Below are 22,808 nucleotides of genomic sequence, written 5' to 3' on the forward strand. Positions count from 1 at the left end.
AGGCTGAACCCAGGATCCAGGAGCTTCATCCAGGTCTCCCACATTGGGGCAGGGGCCCAAGAACTTGGGTCATCTTCCACTGCTTTTCCAGGAGCACTAGCAGGGAACTGGACTGAAGTAGAGCAGCCAGAAAATGAACTGGTGCCCATATGAGATACTGGTGTTGTAGACTACAGCTTAACCTGTTATGCCATATACACTGGCCCCTATATTTCAGTTTTATTTCAACATGCAATAACCTGTGTTTTATAAAAAAAAAAAATCGAAATAATCAACTGAAATATAAAATAAGTCAGTCACATATTATACTGGGTTATCTTAAGCAACATAATTTTCTTTTCTAAGACATTTTCCTGTCAAGGAATCATAAAATATTTTTGGAGACATCTTGATTGTGATTCTAGATGACTGAAATAAGTTAATTTTATTAACAGTTGCTATGTGTACAGTATTATCTACTAGTTGCTAGCTAAAGGTTAACATAAGGAAAACAGTATGAGAGCCAGTAAAATGTTGTAGCTAAAATCAGAGATTCCAGATCAAAATGGCTAGATTTAAGTCCAGGTTCTATTATTTACTGCCTTGGACAAATTATGTATCTCTGTGTCTCAGTTTTCTCATTGATAAAGTAGAAATAACAGTACTCCTTTTGAAGGGCTATTGTGATAATGAGCTCAGAAGCACAGTCTTCAGAGCAATACCTGACCTGTAATAAGCATTCAATTGTATTAACTATTGCTGTGATGACATCAGTTTGGAACTCTTCATACTTTTTATAAAAAATATTTATTTGAAAGGTAGAGTGGGACAGACAGACACATACAACAGAAAGCATTCTGTGGTTCACTCCCCAAATGGCCCCATGGCCCCAACAGCTAGGACTGGGCCAGGAGTCTGGAACTCCATCTGGGTCTTTCGTGTGGGTGGGAGTTGGCCCAAGGACTTGGATCACTTTCCATTGCTTTGCCAGGTGCATCAGCAGGGAGCTGGATTGGAAGCAGAGAAAAGCCAGGACCCAAACTGGAGCTTGGATATGGGATATCAACACTGCAAGCAGCAGTTTAACCCACTGTACCACAACGCCAGGCCTTTGTCATATTTCTGATGTAGAATAGATCATGGGGAAACAGGTATCAATAAAATAGCTGGAATCAACCCATCAACTGCATTAAGATTAACTCTTCAAAGTGCCCAAATCTAGAAGGAAGTGAAAATTCAGTTTGGGTAAAGTGCTGATAAAGATACAACAGAGGGGAGGCCGGCGCTGTGGTGTAGTGAATAAAGCTGCTGCCTGCAGTGCCAGCATCCATACAGGTGCTGGTTCAAGTTCCAGCTGCTCCACTTCTGAATCAGCTCTCTGTTATGGCCTTGGAAACCAGCAGAAGACAGAGAAGTTCTGGGGACCCTACATCCGTGTGGCAGACCCACAAGAAGCTCCTGGCTCCCGGATTTGGATTAGCATAGCTCTGGCCATTGCAGCCATTTGGGGAGTGAACCAAAAGATGGAAGACTTCTCTCTCTGATTCTGCCTTTCTGTATATTTGCCTTTCAAATAAATAAATAAATCTTAAAAAAAAAAAAAAGATACAACAGGGTGGGGGAAGCTCAAAGGAAAAAAATAAATTTTACTAGGATTAGAGTTACTTGTGGCTACCTTCTATGTAAGAAAAGAAAGAATACAGAAACCTTAATAAGTACTTACTATGTGCAATGTACTTTTTTGACAGGCAGAGTGGACAGTGAGAGAGAGACAGAGAGAAAGGTCTTCCTTTTGCCATTGGTTCACCCTCCAATGGCCGCCGCGGTAGGCGCGCTGCGGCCGGCGCACCGCGCTGATCCAATGGCAGGAGCCAGGTGCTTCTCCTGGTCTCCCATGGGGTGCAGGGCCCAAGGACTTGGGCCATCCTCCACAGCACTCCCTGGCCACAGCAGAGGGGCAACCGGGACAGGATCGGTGCCCCGACCGGGACTAGAACCCGGTGTGCCGGCGCCGCAAGGCGGAGGATTAGCCTAGTGAGCCGCAGCGCCGGCTCAATGTACTTATTTTTACACTCATCCAAGATCTACACAAAAATATTTCAAAAATACATAGGAAATTGGGGTATGCATTGTGATGCAGCAAGTTAAACCATTACTTGGGAGACCTGCATTCCATGTAAGCCTCTGGTTCCCCTCTGGCTACTCCATGCTTCTGATCCAGCTTCCTGCTAAAGTGCTTGGGAGGCAGCAGATGATGTCCCAAGTACTTGGGTTTCTATCACCCATGTGGGAGACCTGGAGAGAATTTACAGCTCCTGGCTTTAGCCTAGACCTTGCTGTTATAGGCATTTGGGGAGTGAACCAGCAGACAGAAGCTCTCTCTTGTTTCTCCATCTCTCTGCTTTTCAAAAATATAAATTTCTTTCCTTGTTGGCAGATCTCCAGGTGGCACATGGCAACACAGTGACTGCATGTGTTTGTGTGGTCTCTCCCTCATATAGAGCCACCATGATTCAATCATAGGTTTCACTCGGATGGCCTTCTCTAATGTAATCACTCCCCAAAGACACTACCTTTAAATATAGCCAGATCAAGTTCCCACCCTGCTAATGTTTTACAACAGGGAATAAAGTGCAGTACATAAAGCCTTGGGGAACAATCAAACTATATCCATATCAATCTTTCCCCAAATGGCAACAGCTGCGCTGATCTGAAGCCTGTAGCCTGGAGCTCCCGGGTCTCTATGTGGGTGCAGGGGCGCAAGGACTTGGGCCACCCCCACTGCTTTCCTAAGGCCATAGCAGAGAGCTGGATTGGAAGTGGAGCAATCGGGTCTCCAACTGTGCCCATATGGGATGCCAGCACTGCAGGCAGCAGCTTTACCCGCTATGCCACAGCACTGGCCCCTTCACATCAATCTTTGTTTTGTTTTGTTTTTGTTTTTGTTTTTGACAGGCAGAGTGGATAGTGAGAGAGAGAGAGATAGAGAGAAAGGTCTTCCTTTGCCGTTGGTTCACCCTCCAATGGCCGCTGCGGCCAGTGCACTGCACTGATCCAAAGCCAGGAGCCAGGTGCTTCTCCTGGTCTCCCATGCGGGTGCAGGGCCCAAGCACCTGGGCCATCCTCCACTGCACTCCTGGGCCACAGCAGAAAGCTGGCCTGGAAGAGGGGCAACCAGGACAGAATCCGGCGCCCCAACCAGGACTAGAACCCAGTGTGCCAGAGCCGCAGGCGGAGGATTAGCCTAGTGAGCTGCGGCATCGGCCTTCACATCAATCTTAAAATTGAGATAACCCTTTTTCAATTTACTCAAATTTCTTTTTTCTAAATGTTTAAACAATAATGGCCAATCTTCCTTACTGACCTTTCATTACCGCAGTAAAGAGAAATCCATCACCTCAAGTCTGGATAAGTGGAAATCAGGAAGGAGAAACCTGGAGTGATAAACCCCTATAATTGTGGAACTTCATCTAGCTGGCTTAGTAGTGAATACATGATTCACGTGTGCAAGGGGAGAAGCAGATCTTTTATTTATTTATTTTTGCTGTCTAGCACCTGCATTCTGTTTTGGAGTTCCAATTTTTGCAGCTTTCAGCTCACTCAGAATCCCTACTTCTTAAAAAAACAAAATTCTTTCAGAACAACAACAAAAATGTATGCTTACAGCATACCTGAATTATAAATGCTATGAGCTAATTTCATTCTCTTTGGTATTAGGACAATAAATTTGGATATTAACATTCTGAAATAATTATAAACCAAGCATCAAAGATTTGCTTAGGTCCACTAGCAGATACCAAAAGTTGTAGAGTCAGAAAAGACAAACTAAAATAAATTTAAAATGTTTAGAAGTTTACATATAAGGCCGGCGCCGTGGCTCAACAGGCTAATCCTCCGCCTAGTGGCGCCGGCACACTGGGTTCTAGTCTCGGTTGTGGTGCTAGATTCTGTCCTGGTTGCCCCTCTTCCAGGCCAGCTCTCTGCTATGGCCCAGGAGTGCAGTGGAGGATGGCCCAAGTGCTTGGGCCCTGCACCCCATGGGAGACCAGGAGAAGCACCTGGCTCCTGCCTTCGGATCTCACTGTCCACTCTGCCTGTCAAAAAAAAAAAAAAAAAAAAGAAGTTTACATATAAACCAATTATACAAAATCCATCATAAATGAGAGATATCTAGTACTCGTTTAAAACCGCCAAAGTAATCTCAATTCATTCCAGTTAATTACGTTAAACTCTTTTATTTATAATCATATTCTGTCATTCAATTCTAGTTTTCTAATTGTCAGAGAACTCAAGGAGAAATTCCTTTTTTCTCGTCTCAAGATTTTGATAGCATTCAGGATATGTCAGATATTCAACATCTTCAGTACCCATATCCAAGGTACAGAGTTGTGGTATCTGATACTGTAAGTTTAGTCTGAAAAATGTGTTTTATTAAAATAATTATAAAAGTGCTACATATTCATTATAAAAATAGAAAATTTAGATAATAAGCTATCTATATAACCTTACCACCTGAGGTAACTACTACAAACATTTCAGAATATTTCATCCCAATTTTTTTATGATATACAAGCAATAAAACCAGTACTTAAAAAGGAGTACCATTTGTTCTAGTGAGAAAAGCAAAATATTCAAGTGTAAGTCTGACCAACTGGAGAATGGTCATACTGTTAACTATAAAATTATGATAAAAAGAAACTAAAGATGACATAAAAAAATGGAGAGTCCAACTATGTTCTAGGATAAGAAGATTTGATGCAATGGAATTGTCTCCACAGTGATCTAACCTGAACACAAACACCAAACAAAATCCCAACAGTATTTAATGTAGATACAGACAAGTTGATTTTAGACTATACATGGAGTGGGAAAGAACTAGAATAGCAAAAGTAGTTCTGTAAAACAGAATCACACTATTTTAAGACTTACTATAAATTTATAGTACTCAAAACAGTGCGATACTGATAATGAAATGGTATTCAAATCTGTACAATAGAACAGAGTCCAGGAATGAATTCACAGAAATATGGATATTTGATCTTTAAGATGCAAAATCAATTCAATGGAGAAAAGACAGTCTTTTCCAACAAATAATGATGGAATTGATACCTGCTATATATTTGGGTTTCTAATTTTCAGTATGAATTTTTTTTTTTTTTGACAGGTAGAGTTTTAGACAATGAGACAGACAGACAGACAGAAAGGTCTTCCTTCTGTTGGTTCACTCCCCAAATCGCCGCCACAGCTGGTGCGCTGCGCCAATCCGAAGCCAGGAGCCAGGTGCTTCTCCCTGGTCTCCCATGCTGGTGCAGGGGCCCAAGCACTCGGGCCATCCTCCACTGCCCTCCTGGGCCACAGCAGAGAGCTGGACTGGAAGAGGAGGAGCAACCGGGTCTAGAACCCAGGGTCCATATGGGATGCCGGCGCCGCAGGCGGAGGATTAAGCAAGTGAGCCACGGCACTGGTTCCTTTAATTGTTTATTTATTTTTTTTAAAGATTTATTTATTTGAGAAGCAGAGATACAGACAGAGAGAGGGAGAGACAGAGAGAGTTCTTCCAACTGCTGCTTCATTCCCCAAATGGCCGCAATGGCCAAACCTAAACCGATCTGAAGCCAGGAGCTTCTTCCGGGTCTCCCATGTGGGTACAGGGGTCGGTCCAAGCATTTGGACCATCCTCCACTGCTTGCGCAGGCCATTAGCAGAGAGCTGGATCAGAAGAGGAGTAGCCAAGACATGAACTGGTGCCCATATGGGATACTAGCTCTACAGGCAGAGGCTCAACCTAGTACGCCACAGAACCAACCCTAATTTTGTTACAACTGATATATTTATCCTATTTTTGTCTTCATACTTTATATTTTTTGTTTTTTATACTTTCCTGTTTCATTTCCCTGTCATTTGTTATAGTTCTCTTTGCTTCATTTTAAATTGGTGGTTTATTTTTAAAAGATTTATTTATTTGAAAAGCAGAGTTAGAGAAGGAGAGACAGACAAAGGTCTTTCATTTGCTGGTTTACCCTTCAAATGGCTGCAAAGGCCAAGGCTGGGCCAGGCCGAAACCAGGAGCCAAGAGCTTTTTCTGCATTTCCCCTATGGACGCAGGGGCCCAAGGTCTTGGATGCTTTCTCAGGTGTATTAGCAAGGAGCTGGATTGGAAGCAGAGCAGCTGGGACTTGGACTGGTGCCCATATGGGATGCTGGCACTGTAGGCTCTGGCTTTAACCTGTTGAGCCACAGCGCCATCCCCATAAATTAGTGATCTCTTTTTAAAAATGTCATTAAGTAATTACTTTGAGAGCCAAACAGAGCAAGTGTGCACTCCTTTCATTGGTTCACTCCCTAAATGCCCATATTGATTAGGGCCGGGAGACAGCTATGGCTGGGAGCTGAAAACTCAATTCAGTCATCCCATGTTAGTGGTAGAAACCCAATCACTTGAACCAATACCACTGTCTTCTTGGGTCTTCATTAGCAGGAAGCTAGTGGAAAAGAGAAAGGAATTAGAAAGGAAAAGAACTAGAGGGAAAGGAGAAAGGAGCCAAAGCCAGGCATCAAACTCAGGTACTCTGTTATGGGATGCATGTATTATAATTCATATCTTAATTGCTAAACCAAATGCCTGCCACAAATTAGTAACATTAAAGTTGTAAGAGCTAATTTTTCTTCTTGAAATTAGAATGACCATTTATTTTGATTGGAATGACTTACAACCACAATATAATTTTTTAAAAGATTTAATTATTTGAAAGGGAGAGTTACAGACAGGTAGAGGTGGGGAGAGAGAGAGAGAGAGAGAGAGAGAGAGAGAGAGAGAGAGAAAGTCTTCCATCCAATGGTTTACTCACCAGATGACCGCAATGGCTGGAGCTGTGCCTATCCGGAGCCAGGAGCCAGAAGCCTTCTCTGGTCTCCCGTGCAGGTGCAGGGGCCCAAGGACTTGAGCCCTCTTCTACTGTTTTCCCAGGCCATAGTAGAGAGCTGGATCAGAAATGGAGCAGCTGGGACTCAAACTGGCATCCATATGGGATGCCAACACTGCAGGCGGCTTTACCTGCTACACCGTAGCACTGGCCCCCAAAAATATAATTTAAAAGAATTTTCCCTAAAATTTTTACTGGTTAAAAGCAGATTAATAAATGTTCAGTCTTGTACTCTATAGTTTCATGGTTTTATTGTTCATTTCTGCTAATATCATTATCTGGCTTTTCTACTAAATTTACAAGTGAATAAAAGCTTGGCTTTTTTTATTTTTCCCTTCAGTACCCTCTAGCCTCTAGAGAGGGCTCCACTGCCTCTGGCATTTAGTATTGTAAAAGAGAAGTCTGAAGTAAATCTGATTTATGTATGTGTTTCTCTGCTTGCACGTTTGTATGATTTTTATTTGACATTCAGAAATTTGACCATCATAGTGGGTGTTCAGTACATCCCAAATCTGAGTGCCTGTGTTTTATTTCTGGCATAGGCTCCTTTTTACTCTAGCTTCTTGCAATGCAGAGCCTGGGAGGCATTACGATGGCACCCAAGTGGGAGACCTGGATTATGTTCCCAGGTCACAGCTTTAGCCTTAGTCCAGCCCTGGATGCTGCGGACATTTGAGGAGTAAACCAACAGTTGGGAGCTCTTTCTCTCTGCTGCTCAAATACACTTTAATAAATAAATTCCACAAGCATACAGCTAAACGTAGGTCTTTCCCCCCCACATGCTAGATGTGTTCACTTTTCATCAGCATTTCCTTTTACTATTTTCTCTAGGACTGCTTTCCCTGCAGGCAGCAGCTTAACCTGCTGCATCACAGCTCAGGCCCCTCATTTTGGTTTTATACTGAAATAGAACCATTTCATAGATATCTATAAGTGTTTAAGAAGAAACCAATCAGTCAAAGACCAATCAATCTAATCAGCTAATTAAATAGATTAATTTAATTAGTAACAAATTGATTTGATTAGTGATTAATTCATTTAGTTAGCAACTAATTGAAGAAAATAGTACCTTTTTGAAAAGATGAATAGGGGGCCAGTGCTGTGGCATAGTGGGTAAAGCCGCTGCCTGTAGCGCCGGCATTCCATATGGGCATGGGCTCGAGTCCTGGCTGTTCCACTTCCAATCTAGCTCTCTGCTATGGCCTGGGAAAGCAGTGGAAGATGGCCCAAGTCTTTGGGTCCCTGCACCTGCGTGGAAGACCCAGAAGAAGCTCCTGGCTCCTGGCTTTGGATTGACCAGCTCTGGCAGTTGTGGCCAATTGGGGAGTGAACCAGTGGATGGAAGACCTTTCTCTCTCCCTGCCTTTCTCTCTGTGCGTAACCCTGACTTTCAAATAAATAAATAAGCCTTAAAAAAAGAAAAAGGAAAGATGAATAAACTTCATCTTGGATTCATCAAGACCATGCACACAATTAACTAGTAAACTGATGCCCAAACACAGATGACCATAAGTAAGTTTTGAATAGTTTTAGAGGTTAAAAATTTTTCCCAGTTGCTAAATTCTGCTTTATTACTGGATTCTTTAAAAGATATTCAGAAGCCAATCAGAAAACTACCTGGGATGAATAAAGTTCAGGGGTAGCCAGTTTTGTGACACAGGGGGTTGAACCACTGCCTAGGATGCCAGCATCCCATATGAGCACTGGGTTAAGTCCTGATGGCTCCACTTCCAATAAAGCTCCCTGCTAAATTGCTTCCTTGGTAAGCAGCAGAGGATGGCCCAACTTGGGCCCCCTGCCAATCATGTGGGAGACCCGGATGGAGTTCTAGGCTCCTGGCCTTTGGTTTGGCTCAGTCCTGGCCCTAAGGCCATTTGGGGAGTGAACAAGTGAAAGGACGTAACTCTGTCTTTGCAATAAATAAATAATTTTTTTAAGTGAAAAGTATTCATGATCTATAATGTCTTTAAAAGTAAATAAAGTTCAATTAAATTAAAAAAAAAAATTCCTTAAAAAAAAAAGTGGGGCCAGTGCTGTGGCGTAGTGGGCTAAGCCTCTGCCTGTGGCACCGCCATCCCATATGGGCATCGGATCATGTCTCAGCTGCTCCACTTCCGATCCAGCTCTTTTCTATGGCTTAGGAAAGCAGTGGAAGATGGCCCAAGTGCTTGGGCCCGTGCACCCACATAGGAGACCTGGAAGAAGCTCCTGGCTTTGGATTAGTCCAGCCCTGACCATTGTGGCCATTTGGTGAGTCAACCAGTGGATGGAAAACCTTTCTCTCTGTCTCTCCCTCTGTCTGTAACTCTACCTTTCAAATAAATAAAATCTTAAAAAAAAGAATTTCTTTTAAAAAATTAAAGTTCAGAGGAGTTGACCTTAGTCTACAATGTTTATTTATTTATTTTTTATTTTTTTGACAGGCAGAGTGGAATGTAAGAGAGAGACAGAGAGAAAGGTCTTCCTTTTCCGTTGGTCACCCCTCAATGGCCATTGCGGCCGGCACGCTGCAGCTGCGCACCGCGCTGATCTGAAGCCAGGAGCCAGGTGCTTCTCCTGGTCTCCCATGCGGGTGCAGGGCCCAAGGACTTGGGCCATCCTCCACTACACTCCTGGGCCACAGCAGAGAGCTGGACTGGAAGAGGAGTAACTGGGACAGAATCCGGCGCCCCGACCAGGACTAGAACCTGGTGTGCTGGCGCCGCAGGCGGAGGATTAGCCTATTGAGCCGCGGCGCTGGCAGTCTACAATGTTTATTAAAGCTTTCTGCTTTACAGGTGTTAAGGATGATCTACCTTATCTACCTTTTGTATTGTACTCCCATATCGCAGATCTTTTTTTTTTTTTTTTTTTTTGACAGGCAGAGTTAGACAGTGAGAGAGAGACAGACAGGGAGAAAGGTCTTCCTTTTTCCGCTGGTTCACGCCCAAGTGGCCGCCAGCACCTGCGCCGATCCGAAGCCAGGAGTCAAGTGCTTCCTCCTGGTCTCCCATGCAGGTGGCAGGGCCCAAGGACCTGGGCCATCCTCCACTGCCTTCCCGGGCCACAGCAGAGAGCTGGACTGGAAGAGGAGCAACCGGGACAGAATCCGGCGCTCCAACTGGGACTAGAACCTGGGGTGCTGGCGCCGCAGGCAGAGTATTAGCCTAGTGAGCCGTGGGGCTGGCCCAGATAATTATGTTCTAGAATCTGTCCTTATTTGTGAATCTAACAGTAAATTCCAGTACCCAAGAACATTAATAAATAGATTTTTTTTATCAAAAAAAAAGATGAGGAAAAAAATGAGCTTGAAATTTAACATTACTCCTAGTGGTTTCTATTTATCAGAAACTCATGTTTTTCTACATAAGGCAGCATGAACAGTCAAATCCATTCCTAAGCACCATGAGATTCTCAATAAATAATTGAGCTTTAACTATCCTCTAGTTCTGAGAGCATATAAACTTGTAAGGGTAGACTCTAAGAGGTCAGTTTTTCCTTCCTTTGGTAGAAGTTAAGGTTCTGGAGAAAGGGAACTATCTCCATTTTCTACAAACATATTCTTACAGTTTTTATAAAGAAGACAACCTACTAGGAAGTTATGAGTCATTGAAAAGTGACTCATACTAGGCAATGAGGCATGTCCAGAGAGAGCTTTGGAGAGGTAGGGAAATTCTTCAGGTTAGGACAGATGACTAGAAAGGAAATCATTCAGCAAAATCTGAAAATGAGGACCAGTTTCTCTTTCAAAGCTTCCAACAGTGCTAAGTTACACACCTTCCATTTAAAATGTAGAATTTATTTACATAAGCTTATATATGTATATATCTCCTATATATATAAAACTAGAAATTTATTTAGAATAAATAGAAAGTTTCAGATGTTCATTTATTAGGTGTTTTGGGAACAGTTCCAATGCATTATTAATTCTTGATTTTGGGAATGACTCCCTGAACAATGAACACATAAGTGATCTGCACTAACATTATCATAGGTTTTGCATATTTAACTTTCTTGGGAGTATTATTGTCTCTTAGGTAAATAAGCATTTTATTAGCCTACTCAACAATTATCTTTTTTGAAGCAAATCAATCAATCCCAGTCACCTTCTTTTGTTCCAATATTATGTTTAAATAACGTTAAAATGTTGTGGAAGGTGGTGGCAAAAAATTATATCTAACCTGTCTGATTTCCCTCTTTATTCCCCAAAGAAGTTCCAAATCTCAGCTATCAGTGGAACTAAGTATTTATCTGAAAGTACATATCAATCTGCAATAATATTACTGTGACATTTTTTCAGAGACGATTTTTTGTTTTCAAAATAATCTTCCTCCTTTCCCTTCCTCTCCTTCATTCCCTCCCTCATTCCCCCCTTCCTTTGCATTGTCCTGTGATACCAACCAAATTGTTTGTTGTAACTTATAAAGGAAAAACTTAAAAAGAAATTGGAAGGAACACATTTATTGCATTCTAATGTTTACTTATTCCTCCTATTTAGGGATTTTCATTTTCATTAAGTAAACCTCAATGTAAGTCAGTCAATGATGTCTTGACTTCAAATAAGTTCAACAGAAAAGATAGTTTACCTACAATTACTGGAAAAGTAAGGCTATGTGAATCTTGGTTTTATTTTTTTCTTGTATTTGTCCTTTCAAGCTACTGAAGATGATACAGTTTTCATTACAAAGTTATGGATGAAATTTTTCACATGAAAGCTGGCAGCTGATAGGCCAAAAACACAGGACTGTGGAAATACCTACAGTACTGACTAAATATGGAGATACTTGTATTTAAGAAAATTATTATTTTTTTAACAATACAAATATTTAAGAAGAGAAAGTTTCTAAAGATCATGGGAGAGAAACAAGAACAAGGATTTCCCTCTGCCTTAGAAATTTCATTTTACTTTTGTCTATGCTATCGGTATTTTGGCATTTAGAAGGCCTATTGAAGTTTCACTTTTAAGTATTATTGGAAAAAGGTCTCCCTTTTAATGAGTCAAGTAGAGAATACCTTAGTTTGACAGTTTTTGGAAACATTTAACTGGAGGGTAAGTGAGATCTATTATCCCTAATTCATTTATCTGCTTATTCAATGATCCTATGAGCTTTCTTTCTTTTTTTTTTTTTTAAGGTTTTATTTACTTATTTGAAAGGCAGAGTCACAGTGAGGCAAAAGCAGAGACAGGGAGAGAAGTCTTCCATCTGCTGGTTCACTCCCCAGACAGCCACAACGGCCGTAGCTGCGCTGATCCAAAGGCAGGAGCCAGGAGCTTCTTCCAGGTCTCCCATGTTGGTGTAGAGGCCCAAGAACTTGGGCATCTTCTATTGCCTTCCCAGGCCACAGCAGAGAGCTGGATTGGAAGTGGAGCGGCCAAGACTAGAACCAGCGCCCATGTGGGATGCCAGCACTGTAGGTGGCGGCTTTACCCAATACACCACAGCGCTGGCCCCAGCCTGTGGAGCTTCTATATGTGTCAAGACACCATTTGAGAAGCTATTGACACAGCAGTGAACATGTTTGATAACAGGCATGGAGATTACATTATAATTAGGGGAGACAGAAAAGTAAACACAGGGGCTGGCACTGTTACACAGTGGGTTAAGTTGCCACCTGTGAGGCTGGAATCCCATTTTTTTTTTTGGCCAGGCAGAGGCCAGGCAGAGTTAGACAGTGAGAGAGAGAGACAGAGAGACTTATAGACAGTGAGAGAGAGAGAGAGGCAGAGAGAAAGGTCTTCCTTCCGTTGGTTCACCCCCCAAATGGCCACCATGGCCGGCGCACTGCGCTGATCCGAAGCCAGGAGCCAGGTGCTTCTCCTGGTCTCCCATGCGGGTGTAGGGCCCAAGGACTTGGGCCATCCTCCACTACACTCCTGGGCCACAGCAGAGAGCTGGACTGGAAGAGGAGCAACTGAGACAGAATCTGGCGCCCCGACCAGTACTAGAACCTGGTGTGCCGGCGCCGCAGGCGGAGGATTAGCCTAGTGAGCCATAGTGCCGGCCTGGAATCCCATTTGAGCACTGGTTTGATCCTAGTTGCTGCACTTCTGATCCAGTTCCCTACTAATGTACTGGGAAAGCAGTGGAAGATGAACACTTGGGCCATGCCACACCCATGTGGAAGACTTCAGGCTTCTGGCTTCAGCCTGGCTCAGCCCCAGTCGTTGTAAGCCATTTGGGGAGTAAACCAGTGGGTAGAAAATCTCTCTGCTTCTCTGTCTCTCTCTCTTTCTTCTTCCTTTCCTCTATAATTCTGCTTTTCAAATTAACAAAATAAATGTTTTTTGGGGCCGGCACCATGGCTCACTTGGTTAATCCTCCGCCTGTGGTGCCGGCATCCCATATGGGCGCAGGTTCTAGTCCCGGCTGCTCCTCTTCCAGTCCAGCTTTCTGCTGTGGTCCAGGAAGGCAGTGGAGGATGGCCCAAGTGCTTGGGCCCTGCACCTGCGTGGGAGACTAGGAGGAAGCACCTGGCTCCTGACTTCAGATCAGTGTAGTTTCAGCTATAGCAGCCATTTAGGGGGTGAACCAATGGAAGGAACACCTTACTCTCTCTCTCTCTCTTTCTCTCTCTCTATTTATAACTACCTGTCAAATAAGTAAATTTTTTTTTTAATTTTTAAAAATAAAATACAATGTAAGATGTTTTACTGAGGTACAGAAATTTTCTATTTTAATTAAGGTGGCCAAGGAAGGCCTCTCTAAGAAGGGAACATTTGAGCAGAGACAAGAGGGAGATGAAGGAAGGTACCATTGTAGATAATTAGGAAAGAGCAAGCAACAGGGTTTAATGTAAGGGATGTCAAGAAGCCAGATTACAAAATGTCCCGTTGATACTGCAAGGACTTCAGCTTTTACAATGAGAGAAATGTAAAGTCACATTTGAGGATTTTGGATAGAGGACTGATAAAATCTGGGTTATGTTTAAAAATGATTACTTTGGCCACCTGTTGAAAACAGATTATAAAAGGGTGAGGAAGCAGGGAAACTGTTTAGGATGCTGTTTCCATAATCCAGGCAGTTGACTTTCATGGCTTGTGACAGAATGCTAGTAGTAGAAACAATGAGCAGTCAGATTCTGGATTATGCTGTGAACCATCCTTTTTAGGGTTAAAAACAATGTACTGTGATAAAGCGGAAAGCTTTAATGAGTGGCAGAGAGAAAGACTGAGTCCAGGAATGGCTAGAGATCTCCTTCCTTAATTTGCCCTGTCTTCAAAGGGCTAGCAGACAAGTCTTCACAAATACGGACTCTTAGACATGTTTCCAGTCCATCTGATATAGGGAAACTCTCTCAGTCTGGATCAGGAATTCCTACATCAACACTTTGTACAGATACTTCCAAAGACAGGTGACATACTATAACACGGACAGTTACTTGTTTGCCTCCTATAGTCTGTTTGATTTCCTATATTTTCCCTTTTATATTACCTGCAAACAACTAGGCTTCAAGTCTTCTGATACACTTTTTATTATCATCACATGATATACCTTCATCATATCACTTTTCATACTATTCTTTTTTTAAAGATCTATCTATTTGAAAGGCAGAGTTACAAAGAAAGGAGAGACAGAGAAAGAAAGAGAGGAAGGGAAGGGGGTAGAGAGGGGAGAGAGAACTTTTATCTGTTGGTTTACTCCTCAAAGGGCCACTTTGGCCAGGGCTGGGCCAGGCCAGGCCAAAACTAGGAACTTCATCTGGGTCTCCTATATGGGTACAATGGCCCAAGCACTTGGACCATCTTCTGTGGTTTTTTCAGATGCATTAGCAAGGAGCTGAATAGAAAGTAAAACAGCCAGGACTTGGAATGATGTCCGCATGGGATGTCGGTGTTGCAGGCGGTGGCTTAACCACTATGCAACAAAGCCGGCCCCTTACACTGTTTATAACATATCTGCCTTTCCCATCATACCTGAGTTCCTCAAGGTCAGAGACCATGTCTTATCTTTATTTCTCTAGTGTTTGGAATATTGGCTGGTGCGTAGTAGGCAACCAGAAAATTCTTGACAGATGAACAAATGTAGAAAGTTTATTTCAGTGCTGGAAAATTGTAGATGTTTGTGGACAAAGGTAGAACTAATCACTATTACACAAAGCAAAATATTTGAATATGAAAGTCTTTAATTCAAATCTTAGCTCAGTTATTTGGCTCGATAATCATGTTTAAGCCAGTCTTATTTTTGGCAAATAATATTTTAATAGGTCTGTGAAAATGATTAAGAGGAGGAGGCATATGAGTATCTATTCAGTATTCCTCAGAATGGATTAAAAATGAAATTTATATTCTTTTCTTAAATAACTACCTGAACAAAAATAATACTCAAGTAACTCATCTTTTTTCTTCTTCTTTTTTTTTGTTAAAGATTTATTTATTTATTTGAAAGTCAGAGTTAGATCTTTCATCCACTGATTTACTTCCCAGATGACTGCAACAGCCACGGCTGGGCCAGGCCACAGCCAGGAACTAGGAGCTTTTTCCACATCTCCCACATGGGTGGCCGAAGCCCAAGCATTTGCACCATCCTCTGCTGCTTTTCCTAGGCCATTAGCAGGGAGGTGGATTGGAAGTGGCCAGGACATGAACCAGTGCCTATACGGGATGCTGGTGTTGCAGGCGGCAGCGTTACCCATTACACCACAACGCTGGCCCCTGACCATTCTATAAGTATGAGATGATTTACACCAGTGGCACTGTATTTTCAGCTGGAAATCCCCAATATCAGACTAAACTAAAAAAAATTCAACTAAAAGACTTCTTCAAATATATATAATTTATTAAGAAGCATTTGTTGAGCACCAATGTGTATGTTAAAGACTGTACTGATTACATACTGAGTTCTTGTTTTTAAAATAAATTTTTGAGTTGCTAAAAATATTTTAGCATACAATTGGTATCCGAGAACATTTTTTCTAGAATCAAATATAAAGAAAGAAATAAGCTCTATGGATCATTTTCTCCCACTGCATTTAGAAATCTAAATTATTCAAAACTTCTGCAAGTTACCCACGGTTTCAGAAATCTATTGTAAGTGAACACAAAGTCCAGTGGTGGGACAATGAAAATGGTAAAGTTAGGTAGAGGATCATACTTTCAGAGGGTATGAGCCTTAAAAAAGTTTAAGATATCTACATAAAGAAGGAGAGGTAAGGCCGGTGCCCCGGCTCACTAGGCTAATCCTCTGCCTGTGGCGCCGGCACCCCGGTTTCTAGTTCTGGTCGGGGTGCTGGATTCTGTCCCGGTTGCCCCTCTTCCAGGCCAGCTTTCTGCTGTGGCCCGGGAGTGCAGTGGAGGATGGCCCAAGTCCTTGGGCCCTGCACCCGCATGGGAGACCAGGAGAAGCACCTGGCTCCTGGCTGCGGATCAGCGTGGTGCGCCGGCCGCAGCGGCCATTGTGGGGTGAACCAATGGTAAAGGAAGACCTTTCTCTCTGTCTCTCTCTCACTGTCCACTCTGCCTGTCAAAAAAAAAAAAAAAAAAAAAAAAAAAAAAAAAAGAAGAAGAAGAAGAAGAAGGAGAGGTAATGATGCTGAAGCAGCCACAGTCAGTCAGGAAGAGGCTGATCCAATCTCTGTATTCAGAAATACGGGAGTTGAGGAAGAATGAATAGCAAACTTTTGAGAGGGCTGCAGAGGAGACAGCACTTTCTGTGGAGGGTCAAGTTTCAAGATAGATCTAAAGCATGTACAGGATGGGTTGAACAGTTCAGCCATCTGAGGCCAGAATGACTGCTTCCAAGAACCCTCATGAAGAGCTTCTAGGGTAGCAGCAAGAATATGAACCTGTTGACCAGGAATTAATGGAGCCCAGCCTTGACTGGGTTCCAAGGAAATCATTATCAGGTTGGCAGATTAGAAACAGACCAAATAGTGTCTTACATCTGTTCCATATAATTACAAAAATAGATTCTGGTAGATTTGGGGGACTACCTTGTGTGAAGTTACTCACAGCCTTACCTGATCTTAAAAACTTAATTCACTGGGGTTATTAATTTTCAATGCCATGTTAGGCAAGAGTTTTATTATACAAGGTGCCAAAATTAAGACAGTAAACAGCAGGGGCTATAGATATAATTCACAGCTGATTAAAGAAGCTTTTATGGGGCAGGCGTTTGGTACAGTGGTCAAGTTTCTGCTTGGGACATCTGCATCCCATTTTAAAGTGCCTGGTTCAAGTCTCTGCTTCTCTACTTCCAATCCAGCTTCCTGCTAATGTGCATCTTGGGAGGCAGATGATGCCTCAAGTAGTTGGGTCCCTGCCACTCATACAGGAGATCCAATGGTGTTCCAGGCTCCTGTCCTCAAATTTTTCTAGCTCTGTTGTTAAAGGCACTGGGGAGTGAACTAGCAGATCTCCTTCACTCCCCAGTAATCTCTCCTCTCTCTGCCTTTCAAATAAAAGGAAAATAAATAAATAAAAATTTTAAAAATAAAGAATAATTTACAAGTAATTTTTAACTGTTCTGTACTATAGTTTCATATTTTAAAAAATACTGCTTATGGTAATGTCTGACTTCCTTTCATTATCACAAGCAAGTAAGATAACTTTGGAACAAAGTAGTAAAAAACAGAAGCTATTAAATATAACTGCAAAACCAGAAAATCTTCCTAAGAAAACTATAGTTGACAACCTAACACAGATAGCTAACAAAGATAATTTAGGATTTATTATTTTAAGACTTGGTAAATATTTAAAAATAAGTTTCAAGTACTTTGTAATAAAGACAAACTAGTCTTGAGAATTAGAACTTTCAAGTTAATCAGTCATATTCAACCTCATTAGTAGTCTAAAAAATACAAATTAAAAAGATCATTTTCTTTATCTGATTAGCAAAAAATTTTAAAGAGCAATAGTGCTTAGAGTTGAAAAGTGTAGTGCTCATTTCTCTAAACAATATGTAGGTCAATACACTAGTATAATTTTTTAGAGAGAAATTTGACTATATTTATATAGACATAAGTGTATCTATTTTTCAGTTTCACAATTCCATTCATAGAATTTGACTTATTAAAACACTCTTAAAAGTCACTGTCATATTTAGATGAGAAATATATGCAAAACACTTACACCATAATTTGTTTTAATCTGAAATTCAACAGAAAACCATGTTAATTTTTTTGAGCAAAAGGTATTCTTCAATATAAATAAAATTGGGAAAATGTTTTATGCTTCTGTATCAAGTCTGGGAAATACATATTAAAGGGAAAAGGTTTTTGAAAAAATAGGTAGGAAATTCTTAGGAAAAAAAAAAAGAGCACTAACCCTTTCATAAATGTCTTTTAAACCAATTAGGATTGGCACCTACATATGAGTCTGAAAAATGACTTTGCACTGATTAGCAGTTAGTATAAAATAAACATATGCTACTATGCAGTAAGAGATACAATTAACAGCTAAAATGACAGACACTTAATGAGACATTCATTAGGCGTTAGGAGTAAATTGAATGTAGAAAACTTAGATTCCACATCAAAACTGTATCTACTTACCTCAATAGTCTTTCTGATCTTTGAAATTGTGACTAGACCCCTATACATGTTTACATATGCCAATAATGTCCAAAATGTAATTTTTAATATGCTGCAAGTAACAGAAATGACTTCTAAATTTAGAGAGTGAGCTAATAAAGACAAGTGTATTTGAAGTATTAGGTGATTTGTGAGACCAGCATTTGTGGCACACTTGATTCAGCTGCCACTTGCAATACCAGCATTCAGTAAGAGTATTGATTCTGAATCCTGGGTACTCTGCTTCTGATCCAGCTCCTTGCTAATACACCTGGGCAGGCAGTGGAAGACTGCCCAAATGCTTGGTTCCCTGCTACCTACATGTAGACTCGAACAGATTTCTGGCTCCTAGCCTCATCCTAGCCTAGACCTAGCAGCCGCAGTCATTTGGGAAGTGAATCAATGGACAGAAGAGCTCTCTCTCTCTCTCTTCCTTTGTCTGCTGCTCTACCTTTCTTCTTCTTCTTCTTCATCTTTTTTGACAGGCAGAGTGGATAGTGAGAGACAGAGAGAAAGGTCTTCCTTTGCTGTTGGTTCACCCTCCAATGGCCGCTGCGGCCGGCGCACCACGCTGATCCGCAGCCAGGAGCCAGGTGCTTCTCCTGGTCTCCTATGCGGGTGCAGGGCCCAAGGACTTGGGCCATCCTCCACTGCACTCCCGGGCCACAGCAGAGAGCTGGCCTGGAAGAGGGGCAACCGGGATAGAATTCGGCACCCCAACCGGGACTAGAACCCGGTGTGCCGGCGCCGCAAGGCGGAGGATTAGCCTGTTAAGCCATGGCGCCGGCCCCATTGTTGCTCTACCTTTCAAAAAAATAAAACAAAAAAAGTATTAGATGACTTGTCCTTCTTGCCAAAGATATCAGCAAGAACCATCAAAAAGCAACATAAAGAGACTGGCACTATGGCTCAGCAGGTTAAAGCCGTGGCCTGCAATGCCGGCATCCCAATAGGGGCGTGGGTTCAAGCCCTGGTTGCTTTTGATATAGCTCCATGCTAATGCACCTGGGAAAGCAGCAGAAGATGGCTCAAGTCTTTGGGCCCTGAACCCCCATGGGAGACCCAGAAAAGCTCCTGGCTCCTGGTTTTGCAGCTGTGGCCATTTGGGGAGTGAACCAGCAGATGGAAGGTCTCTCTGTCTCTCCTCTCTGTGTGTAATTCTGCCTTTCATATAATAAATAAACCTTCAAAAAAAAAAACCAGTATAAAATCAGGTCTCATATGGACACATGTATACAACTGGTTAAGTGTGCATATGTTCATTTAAATATACATTACTATGTACATAAATTTACATGTTACTATATATTTCTTTGATTTCAACCTTTACTTGGCAAGCATCATCAAGTACAGGGGTTAGCATGGATTTAAAATACCTGATGCTGCCTCATGATGAACCACTTAGTAGGAATTTCATCTTGAGAATGCTTTGCATTTTCAGTGGACATGCTTTTATACAGTGCCGAGTAAACCTTCCTGTGTAGGCTGACTGATACAGACTGGAACACAGCCTCCAAACCCTGACAAATGAGCTATATGCAGGATACTCACATCAGCATAGTGGCCCAACATATCACATCGATCACATCTTTTTTTCCAGGAAGATCTCTGAAGACATCTGTGAGTGGAAGACATAGGCAAAGAACAGTCTAAACAAAAGCGGGCCGGACAGGCATACTGGAGGTGTCCTCTCTCCGAGCACAGGCAGCAGGGACGGACTTTCTACACAGCAGAAAAACAGAAAAATCTCTAGCAAAACACTTCAGTCCCAGGTGGTAGATGATTAGCATTTCCTCTTCTAAATAATTCAATAAAATATCATTTCTAATTCGAGACTCCAAAGAAAGCCAACCCTTAGCATAACTGTAAATCTCAAAACAAAATGTTTGAAATTGGAGCTTTAATATGAGTGACCTGTATATTGTTCGTGCCAAGAAGGCTTACTTTAGTTTGCACACATTACCAAATGGCATTATTTCTTACACTTTTGTCTTAAAGGAATATTGACAAAATGGAAGGTGTTTAAGAAGGAAAGTAGGACGAGGAAGATCTTTGTGAAGCTGTCATAGAACAAATATAGAAGAGGCTGTTTTGCCTGGAAAAGTCCCCCTCGCCCCCAGAAAAAAGGAAACATGAGTACTGGATCAGTACCTGAAAGACAGTCATTTGCGAGAGGAAGCAGGTAACTAAGCAATGTTTGTTAAGAGCTTATCATATGTCAGGGAATATCTAAGTTTTAGTTCTGTGTTGTTTCAAAGGTTGATATACCTATGTAACATAATTTACATTGATAAACGCCTAGCATTATAATTTTCTAACAATGAAAATTATCCTACAATTTTTGAAACATGCTGCCTCATAAAGTAGAAGGTTTAGAAGGTTCAGGCCTCAGGAATTATGACTGATTATAGATAAGAAAAAGAAAAAGGCACAGAGCATCACATGATTCAGTCAAGATCACACAACCAGTAATGGAGTCTGAAGTTGATTCTAGATTTTTTTTATTCTAAATTTACTTTTCTTTCCTGACTTGCAGGCTATAAGCTACATGAACTTTAACAATATACTTATCACAAAAAGACTTGAAATCTAATGTTACAGTGTTCTAATCCCAGATTTATAATGTAGAAAGCATTACATATTTTACTCACTTGTGGTAAGGGGCAGTTTTTTGACAAATGGCCACATTTGTCACAATTTCTACAGGTAACATTTTTGTTGGCTGAATAGTATCGGTGGGTCCATCTTCCAGATGATCTGTTATTACCTATCTGTGCCTAAAAGGAGAAAAATATCAAGAATCAAAAAAACTGCCTTAGGGTTGGCACTATGGCATAATTAGGATAAAGCCACTGCCTGTAGTGCCCGCATCCCATATGGGCACTGGTTCAAGCCCCAGCTGCTTCTCTTCCAATCCAGCTCCCTGCTAATGCTCCTGGGAAAGCAGTGGAAAATGGCCCAAGTGCTTGGGCTCCTGCACCCACGTAGAAGACCAGGAAGAAGCTCCTGGCTCCTGGCTTTGGACTGGCACATCTCCAGCCATTGTGGCCATTTGGGGAGTTAACCAGCAGATGGAAGATCTCTCTCTGTCTCTACCTCTTTCTGTAACTCTTTCAAATAAATAAAATAAGTTTTTTAATAAAATTGTCTCATTCTGTTTAGTAAAAAAGTCATTTATTCTTTATAAAGACAACAATCTGTGAGTAAAGAATCATCAAACTTCAAGTCAGTCGCCCTTACTTTGATAAAGGAAGAAAAAAAAATTTTTTTTTTTTAGACAGGCAGAGTGGACAGTGAGAGAGAGAGAGAGACAGAGAGAAAGGTCTTCCTTTGCCGTTGGTTCACCCTCCAATGGCCACCACGGCCGGCGCGCCGCGCTGATTCAAAGCCAGGAGCATGGTCTCCCATGTGGGTGCAGGGCCCAAGGACTTGGGCCATCCTCCACTGCACTCCCGGGCCATAGCAGAGAGCTGGCCTGGAAGAGGAGCAACCGGGACAGAATTGGCACCCTGACCGGGACTAGAACCTGGTGTGCTGGTGCCGAAGGTGGAGGATTAGCCTATTGAGCTGCGGCGCCAGCTAATAAAGCAAGAAAATTAAAGTCAAATCTGTTCAATTTAGAACATAGCAACAACAAACTTTGTGCTCCCTCTTTTTCTCTCAAAACAAGGAAGAAAAATATAAAAGTGAGTGCCTTAAAGATAACTGTACCCCTTTTTGTCTACCCCTACTACCTACTATTTTATATTTCTCTGTAAGATTCCTTTTCTTTTTCTTTTTCTACCTATGGTTCAGGTCTAGGAGAGGTACTGATATGCATCATTTAGATACTCTGGTGGCATTCAGAATCCAAGATTTCTACACCTAGTGTACATCAGAGGTAGATGCTTGGTGCAGCACTTAAGAAGCTGCCTTGGGATGTTTGCATCCCACGTCAGAATGCCCAGGTTCAAGTCCTGCCTCCATTTCTGATTCCAGCTTCCTGCTGCTGCACACTCTGGGAGGTAGCAGGCAATGGCTCAAGAACTTGGGTCCCTGCCACCCACAGTGGAGACCAGGATTGAGTTTAGGGCTCCTAGCTTCTGCTTAGCTCAGTGCCAACTGTTGCAGGCATTTGGGAGTGAACCAAAGGATGGAAGATTTCTCTTTGTCTCTTTTTGCCCACCTTTCAGATAAATAAAAATGAAAAATAAAATAAAAATTTTGAAGGTACATTCATATTTTTCTGAATAAGAGGCCTGCTTAAATTTTTAGTTAGGGAATAGCGATTTATAAAATTTTATCTTTTATAAATTTATAAAGCCTCATAGCTACCAAATATATCTCTTCTTTTGTACAGCGCAAGGTTACAAAATTGGATTATAATTTCTAAAAGAAAGTGAAATAACTTCCTTCTCCTGAAGTCATTTTTTAAAAAGA

General features: G+C 41.8%; 1 protein-coding gene across 1 annotated transcript in view; it reads right to left on the minus strand.

The window, feature by feature from the left end:
- LOC133770951 (zinc finger CCHC domain-containing protein 7-like) overlaps positions 1-22,808 on the minus strand; it is a 68,050-nt gene that overhangs the window by 38,438 nt on the left and 6,804 nt on the right. Inside the window, exons 3-4 of the mRNA XM_062206728.1 lie at positions 21,041-21,166; positions 19,941-20,111 (exon numbers count right to left, since the gene is read on the minus strand). Of these exons, the coding sequence (XP_062062712.1) occupies positions 19,941-20,111; positions 21,041-21,166 (297 nt within the window). The remainder of the gene's footprint in view (positions 1-19,940; positions 20,112-21,040; positions 21,167-22,808) is intronic.

The sequence above is a fragment of the Lepus europaeus genome, chromosome 12 (genome assembly GCF_033115175.1).
Source record: "Lepus europaeus isolate LE1 chromosome 12, mLepTim1.pri, whole genome shotgun sequence".
NCBI lineage: Eukaryota > Metazoa > Chordata > Mammalia > Lagomorpha > Leporidae > Lepus > Lepus europaeus.